The sequence below is a fragment of the Apaloderma vittatum genome, unplaced genomic scaffold, assembly GCF_000703405.1.
Source record: "Apaloderma vittatum isolate BGI_N311 unplaced genomic scaffold, ASM70340v1 scaffold14249, whole genome shotgun sequence".
Taxonomy (NCBI): Eukaryota; Metazoa; Chordata; class Aves; order Trogoniformes; family Trogonidae; genus Apaloderma; species Apaloderma vittatum.
The window spans coordinates 45,565-53,949 of record NW_009737096.1 but is presented as its reverse complement, the minus strand read 5'-3'; the positions used below and the strand labels follow the sequence as shown (position 1 = coordinate 53,949).

General features: G+C 44.8%; 1 protein-coding gene across 1 annotated transcript in view; it reads right to left on the bottom strand.

Annotated features, from left to right (window-relative positions):
* The window catches only part of LOC104279811 (netrin receptor DCC-like), a gene marked incomplete at both ends in the record, with an annotated part of 78,845 nt that overhangs the window by 29,207 nt on the left and 41,253 nt on the right, over nt 1-8,385 (bottom strand). Inside the window, 2 exon segments of the mRNA XM_009877226.1 lie at nt 4,923-5,117; nt 8,039-8,149. Coding sequence (XP_009875528.1) covers nt 4,923-5,117; nt 8,039-8,149 — 306 coding nt within the window.

Sequence of the window (8,385 nt, the reverse complement as noted above, 5' to 3'; positions counted from 1 at the left end):
TTTCCCTCACCAAAAACATTCTGACTCTCCTTCACCAGCCACAAAAAGAGCAGAAATCCAACTGCTAGAGGTTGTAATTAAATTTAAACTCTTGCAGGGAAGAAGAAAAAAGTCTTCAGGAGAATCCTCTCTACGCCCTGTGTGTCTTGCTGTTGCCACCGATGCTGGAAAGGGGCAGAAAAGCCCTCAATTATCTCAAAAAACCATTGAAGAGTCTCAATTAACAAACCCAGGCGGGAGTAAAAGAGTTACAACTCACAATCAGGAGTACTTGTAGCAGTTCCTACACGTAGTAACATCAGTTTAGGGCAAATGTCAAAACGTAGCCTTGACTCTGCAGACAGGGCTTACCAAACTATACACAAAATCATATTCAAATTTAAAATTAAGAAAACTTTTAAATCTATTAGCAAATTTAAGTATTCCACTAGAACAGACCGTCACGGTGAAATTCTCCCAAGGAGTTTCTCCTGCCAGCTAGCGAGAAACAGTTTTTATTTTATTCCTTCGAGGCGCTTTGTGCATCAGCAACAGCTGCAGAGATGATTTCTGCGGTGTTTTTCCATTGAATTTACCAGGTAATTTGGAAAAGAATCCCTATCAGTAAATAATCCACAACAACAGAGGTTAAATGGACCCAAATGCTGCAAAAATTCAAGAACGCCTTTTTTTTCCAGGGTTACAGAGGATCGGCCCAATCGCTGCTTTGTGAACGGAAAGCACAAAACCTACGGCTTGGAAATGTTTTTTTTCCGTGCCCAAAGGTTTCGCCCAACACTTAAAAGTCAGCTAATGAAGGTTTTTTTAAGCATCGGGGGTATCTTTCGAAAATCAATTCTTTCTGTTGGCGATCCTGAACAGCCACGGAGAGGGCTGAGCAAGGCATCCAAATCCGAAGCTTCTGGCCTGAGAAAATTCCCACCTGGGAGTTCAAACCCTCTTTAGACAAAAAGATCTGTTTTGGGAAGGAATAAAGAGAATAGGGGAAGCATGGATCCCCATCAACCGGATGTCACAAACTTCTCAAGAAAGAGAAGTCTGGAAGTCAGGAAGTCAGGAAGCCAAGAAGTCAGTCAAGAAGTCAAGAAGACACGAAGTCACGAAGTTACGAAGTCACGAAGTCATGAAGTCAAGAAGTCAAGAAGAAGTCAAGAAGTCAAGAAGTCAAGAAGTGGAAGTCAAGAAGTCAAGAAGAAGTCAAAAAGTCAAAGTCAAGCACAAGTCAAGAAACGTCGCCGCAGCTGGACACGTCTCTATTGTGGGTATTTATAGATATTCAGGCTGATTCTGCAAACGTCTTGCAAGGAAAACACCAGGGAAAGCTAACGGAGCAAAGAGAATTTCTAATGAGAGCCCGCTAAGTGCTTTTATTTCCATGTAGTTCAGGAGACGAACATCAAACCCATATTTACAGCTGTTTGGAAGATGTCACCTCATCAGATACATTACGCCCGCTTGGTGGTTTCTCTACATGCACTAGAACAAAGCAGGCAGGGCTTTTTTTTTTTTTAAGCAAAGATTAAATTAAAACACGCTCAGAAATAGGTCTTGTCTCCTGCAGAGACGTGAACCTTTACAACTCCCACGGTGCATCGCAAGCTCGGGGCGCTCCGTGTCGGGAGAAAAAAAATCCGATGCGTATTGCGTCCATTTGTTATCGACGTTACGTGATCCTTTGTCCTGAAAACCAAACCTGCCAACTAAGCTTGCTCTGTTGGCTTTTTTTTTGGTTGTTTTGAATATAAAGAGGAAAAAACTCTTCCTTCTCTGTAGTACCATGAGGAGTTTTTCTCAGTCATCCTGTTCTTCGCCAGCGACAACGGGAAACGTTCAGCTCTTCTGCCCCATTTATTGTCAATATTCGTATTAAAAACAAATTTCAAAAATGCAAAGGGAAGACACCAATCCAAAACTGCAGGAAAAAGTTTTTTTTTTTTTTTTTTTTTTGTTCCCTTTCATTTCTTTGTTATAATCCACGAGTGTCATCTGCAAAGATTAAGAAAGTGAAGAACCTTAGCAGTAAAACAAAATGCTTTTTTGCCTCATCTAGACAGAAGGGTCAAATTTAATCTAATCTGCAGTTAAGACAAAGGTGAATTTGATGGAACCCTTTGTATTGTGTTGGTTAAAACACAAATTCAGATCTAAAAGCTGTCACTTAGAATCACCTGATTATTTTATTATTTTTTTTCCCAATTTTTATTCCTCTTCGGAGCTTAAGATCTGGGGACGCACGCAGCTTCAGACTTTTCGGCAGGAGCGGGGGCAACTTTGAAAAAGTCTTCGCTGGGCTTCGCTGCATGTTCTGCGTTGCCAGGCCAGAAGGATCAGAAGTTCAAGTTAAAAAGGAGACACGGAAACGGTATGTTGAGAGGCGTGCTCTGCCCATATCCATGTTTCTGTAAGACTCTGGAACTAGGTACGGCTTTCCCAGCATATCTAGCTTTTAAATGGGTTGAATATCTGCCAAATAATTATTTTTCCTACGTGTTTTCTCATGGAAAAACTTTGGGGTGTGGAGAAGGAGGAGAAGGAGGAGAAGGAGGAGAAGGAGGGGAAGGAGGGGAAGGAGGGGAAGGAGGGGAAGGAGGGGAAGGAGGGGAAGGAGGGGAGGGAGGAGAAGGAGGAGAAGGAGGAGAAGGAGGAGAAGGAGGAGAAGGAGGAGAAGGAGAAGGAGGAGAAGGAGGAAGGAGAAAGAAGAAAGGAGAAAGAAGGAGAAGAGAGAAGAGAAAAACGAGGCTCACTAGAAGCAGATCTTCTCATTCGAATTATTGAGAGTCATCCAAGCACTGATTCCTCTGTCACAGGAAAGGTTGACTTGAGAGCAGGGGAACGCTCGCTCCTGAAACTGATGAGCCTGCCATCCAACACCTTTCATACGCCGCCGCCAGAAAACACAACAAATGCTTCACTGACAAAGCCGGAGGCTCTGGATATTCTTCCGTTCTTCGGCACCTGGGGCGAGTCGTCTCCGAGGCGACAGGGCCGCTCAGTCACGCGAGAATCACTCTGTTGCACTCACCCTGGAGCACAAGCGGTAGCTCTGCAGAGCTGAATTCGAGACGATCATCACCCAGAAGGAAGTTCTCCTGTTATGAAAGACCGAGGACTTGCCCTCACGGCTTGGCAGCGATTTATTCAGCTGAAGGGGGCTGCTCACACAAGCACTGCACAGTTTGATTCCTAACCTTACCGAAAATGATATTTTTGATGAGGAAAAGAAAGCTGCCTCACCGTTTTGCCGAATTTTCTCATGGTTTCTAATAAATTGGCGAATAACGTAGGGATAATTTTGTTATCGCTTCCTCCGGGCCCTCGGTCATATCCCTCCGGGGTTCATTTTCCGTGGGTATTTAAACGATGGAATTTAATGAGCGTGATTACTCGTGGCAATCGATTCGCAAAGTCGTCCCCGTCGAACGTTCAGAGAAGTCAAATCGCAAACGTCTTCCTCAGGATTCGCGGATCAAAGCTCCTGCGTCCTCCCGCAGGGAGAGAACACGCACGGCTCATCCGGACAACGAAGTTCCGCTGCTCACACCTTGAATATTTGCAATCAAACCAAGGGGAAAAAGAAGAAAATATCCTTCCCGTTTGAATAACTAAGGAAATCCCAGCCTGTCGGAGGAGGTTCTTGACATTTTCTAGATATCCAAGTGCTACTTGTGTAATTCAAGTATACAATGAAACATCCAAAGACCTGTTGGACTTTTTCGGTACTTCCGCTTGCTGGCACAACCAAGAATACAGAAGAACAATTTAGGGAGAGCCAGAACTCCACCAAATCAAGCCGGGGAAGCATCTCCCCCTCAGCTTTTTGCCAAATCACACAGAACTTGAAAGCTCTGTCCGTACAACTGCCTTTTCTAGCATTTCTGTTGCAAAAGGCTCAACCGCAAACTTATTAAAGAGGTGAAACAACTTAAACCAGGCTTGGGAGAATTTAAATCCCTTTTGGAATAAAATTCAAAAAAACAAACAAGTAACTTTGCATTTAATCCTGACCATTAGTTTTGAAGACACAAATCTCCATTAGTAATAGGAACGTCTTTATATTCCACAACATTTTTGCTTAAAACATCATCGAATCAGCCTTTTCCCATCAAACCCGCTGAGTATTTGGGGGCGTCCACGCGTAGCTCCTCGTAAATACCATCAAGAAACACACACTCGGACACAGAGAGGCTCTCTGACGAAGCAAGAGCAAAACCAATTTATTCCGCTCGCCGAGGCTCCCCAAGGAAACGCCAAAAAAGGTCGGACGATGCCGTTTTCACGGCGCTGTAAAGTAACAATTGCAAAGAAAAGCGTACCCAGAGACCTGAGAGTTTCCGTCCTACGGAATGGAGAGACCCCTAACACATCAAGTTAACGAATCTCTCTGTAATATCTCGTTGTTGCCAAGTTACCAAGCAGAAAACTTACCATTTTGACCCAGAATAAAGACAAAATGTCAAAGAAATCGTGGCCTTTCTGGCAACTTTGAACCGTTTTCCCCACGCTAGGAGCACGGGCCGGTCATTGCTGGAAGGATGAGAATTTTGACGAACCATCGCCGAGGCAGGGCCATGAATAATGAATCACTGCGTCTCTCTCTTTGCCAGACACAAGAGGAGGTTTTTTTTATTTGAATTTCATGGTAATCGCAAGAACATCTTTAGGTGCCCAACTGGGAGGGTAGAATTAGGAGTTAGTAAGATCTACGGACTAAAATGAGCATTTGATCCAAGGAATTCGATGTATTGGAGAGCGTCCGGAGGTTTGAAGGCAAGACCAAATGCAAAATGAAACGTAGAAACAGCTGAAGAAAGCAACGTAAAAAGGAAGCACCAGGGATAATCTAAACAGAAAGCTGCAAAATCGACGTAACCTCGGAGGAATCTCTTTTTCCTGAAGTGGAATGAACGCAAATAATTACTTACCCAGACTTTCGATGGAATAATAGCGCTGCTTGCTGTCCACCCGCACGGTCTCGGCGTAGGGGCTGCCCACGCCGTAGCCGATGATGTACCCGCGGACGACGATGTTGGGGTTCAGCGGCGGCGTCCAGCTCATGACGATGCTCGTCGTCAAGGGCCTGACGTGAAGCGAGCTCGGCTGGTCAGGAACCTGAGATTCTGGGGATTGAAAACGAACGAACAAACACACAAAAAAAGAACAAAAAAAGACAAAACCACAAATTAATGTTCTACTCAAGGTTCGAGTTTAGGTTAAAACGTTTGCACGACAAACCCAAGCGGGTGCAGAGCCTACGTGGAGTTTTTAGAGCCTGTTTTGAACGAAGTATCTCCTAATTCTTTCCACCCTTAGCGCGGGGCTACAAGAGAGAATTGAAAGGATGCGAGACGACGCGCAAGAGAATTCCCAAGAGGACAACTTGTCTCTTCCCTGGTCTATCTGCGGGATCCTGACAGCTCCTTGCAGGCGTTGTCGTGGCGCTCACCGATTATTAACAATAAGGTTGACTCTGTTCGCAATGTATTGGCATATTTGGGCAATAATCTCTTTCCCAAAAAACCATGAAGTGAATTTTAACTCTTCGACACTGCTCTGAAGCTGCTTTAACCACTACGCCAGCGTTTCAAAAATTAAATAACCGGACGGGCTATTTTTTTTCGCAGCAATTAATCATTCGGAGTCTCTCTGCCTTTCTCCAAGGAGATTTTACGGCGGAGGTTAGATGAGGAAAAGCCTTTTGTTGGGAGTTCACGGGGTAACTACCATACCACAAGCCTCCTCAGAGGAGCCGCACGGCAGCTTGTCTTTTTGAGAGCGGAAAGAGACAAGTTACCATTTTTACCCCAAAGAAAAGGCTTGCGATATAATAGACGGAAGCTCACATGGAAGGCAACGAGGCCAGGGATAAAAAACCCCAGGCATCATTCTAAAAAGACGCAAACCTCCAACAAAAGACACTCGGGTTGTGAAGCATTCCCACGGCAAACCTTGGAAAAGGTGAGCAAAAAGCAGAATTAACCCTTCTCAATAATTGTGTCCTCGGTGCTTTTAGGTGAATTCTTGGAAAACACGTTACTCCGAGGACTTGCGGGGTGAGTTTGATCACTACGTTACCGGTCTGGAACACCCAATGTTTCCTTTGCTTTCAACTCCCAAACCTCACAAAGCCCCTTCTTTAACGCTCTAAGAAAACACCTGAGAAGTAGCTACTCAGAAAAAAAGAAAAAGAAAAAAAAAAAGAAACAGATTGCACCGGTTGGGCTACTGGAAATCAGGTTAAGTTGCCCTTTTACCCCCAAGTCCACTCCCAAATTTAGGTTTTAACGCAGAAGTTACTCGAGCGGCGCTGTTTGAGAGACCAACGGAAACATTTCTTACGAGCCTCAAAGATTTAAAAAACCCCAAATCACAATTTAATGCCTCGAAAGGAGAAGGTGGGAGACGTGGTGATTCCTCGAAGCCCCTGAAAGTAGCTGAGGGCGTTCAAGAGAAGCGACGGCCTCCGAGCGAGAATTCTGACACGTCACAGAGATTTCAACCGCGGCACAGCTACCTCCAGGCAGCCAGCTGGGTTAAACCCCTTTCATGTTCTTTATTTCGAAGAAGCCAAATAAGGCAGCTCGTGCATCTCCGAGCTCAGTCGTGAGTTCTCGTTTCAAAAAGCAGCCGGCGGTTAAGTCTCGAAGATAAAGCCGGGGTGAAGAACATTTTTGAACGATTTTGTTAATATTAAAGTATCCGAACGACGGAGATGAGTTGGTTTAAAATATTCTTTCTGTAGAGGGCAATTTTAATCCCCTTTCCATCTGCTTTGCTTTCAAACCTTTCAAACTCAGCCATCCAGGAGTAAACCTCTTCTTCCAACACCTCTCGCATTCCTGTTTCTTTTTTATCCAAGATCCACGTCCACGTTTTTACCTCCTGGCTTTGACCACACCGTCACAACTACTTTTGAGATCTTGCGTCTCCTACACCAAGCGTCCGATGAGTTCGGCACCCTAAGTCCCAAACGAGCCCAATTCACAGCCTTCTCGGATTTCTCTTAATTTAAACGTTCCGCAAGTCCACCGTCAAGCTTTAAAAAAGGGCTTTAGCGGTTTTCGTAAGTCATTTGAGGACGGGGAACCTTGAAGAAGCAGCTCTGTTGTTTGGATTTCAAATCGTTTTTAAAGAAGCCACTAATTAAATGGAATATCCGTCAGGAGCTGAGGCCGTTCTCCTGTTTGCCTGCTGGAAAAAAGGTATTTGGACGCAGGGGAAGGCAGAAATTCTTCAGTTTGCAAGGGCTGGTTTGGAGATCCTAAGGAAATCCTGCCAGGCAAAGGCACCATCGAGCACCACGGTGCATTTAAACTGATTATTTATTTCCTCTTTCATCCAGTTCGCCTTTGATCCTCTGTAGGTGCCTCATTTTGTTTTAAAAATCGCAGCAATCTTCCTCTTGTTTTTCTATTCATCTCCTTTCTTCTACGTATTTGCTTCTTACGGCTTGTCTGTAGTTTCGCTGTGACTTCCATCTGTCAGATTCTTTGTTCCGTATGATTTGCGCTTCGTTTAATTTATTTTTTTTTTTTCAGGCAGACTTTTTCATTGCTCTCCTTTTATTCCTTTGCTACTTCAAATATTCCAGTCATTTTATCTCACCCTTTCATTTCAGCCTCTTCCCTTTTGTGTCTGCAGCGATTTACACAGCCCACAGTTTTTCAGGTATCTGCATCCCAAAATCTTTCACTAATTATTCAGCTTCGTTTGCCAACCTGCATTTCCAACACCAGGAATTGACCTCGTTGAGCGTTTCCTTCGCGAACCGTCAGGATTGTCGGAATTATTTCCACTGTTCCGTCGATCGATTACTTTTACCGGCTCACAAAGTCACGGGAGTCACTTCGTTGTATCAATCCAAACGTTCGGGAGCTAAATTCCGGCACGGATTTCTCTTCCCCTTGCTCTTGGAGAAGCCCAACCCAAGGCACGCGGCACCCAGGATGGGCCGTAGTGGGTTTTTTGGACAGCTGGCATCGCCTCAACCTCTCCTGGAAAGCTTTGGGAGGCAACAGCTTTTAAAAAGAGATGCATTTACCATCGAGATCGTTCTCAGGGGTTTCCGCCGTGTACCAATCCGAGGGGGGTCCCGTCCCGTTCACCGTCATGGCAGCCACCTGGAAACTGTACTGGCTTCCTTTCTCAAGTCCTATTTAAACGACAAAGAAAAAAAAAAAGCAAATCAAAAGTCACACCAGAAGACGAAGAAAACAAACCAACGACGACACCGGAGTTTGCAACAGATTCGGAAAACCACGACCTTGGCGCTCCTCGAGGTGGGGATGAGGGGGTCGATCTTTTTGCTCAGCCTGTGCTGACCACAACAAAACAAAAGAAAAGGGTTCATTTAATTGCCAACGGTCTCCGGAGAAGAACGCTCGTCGT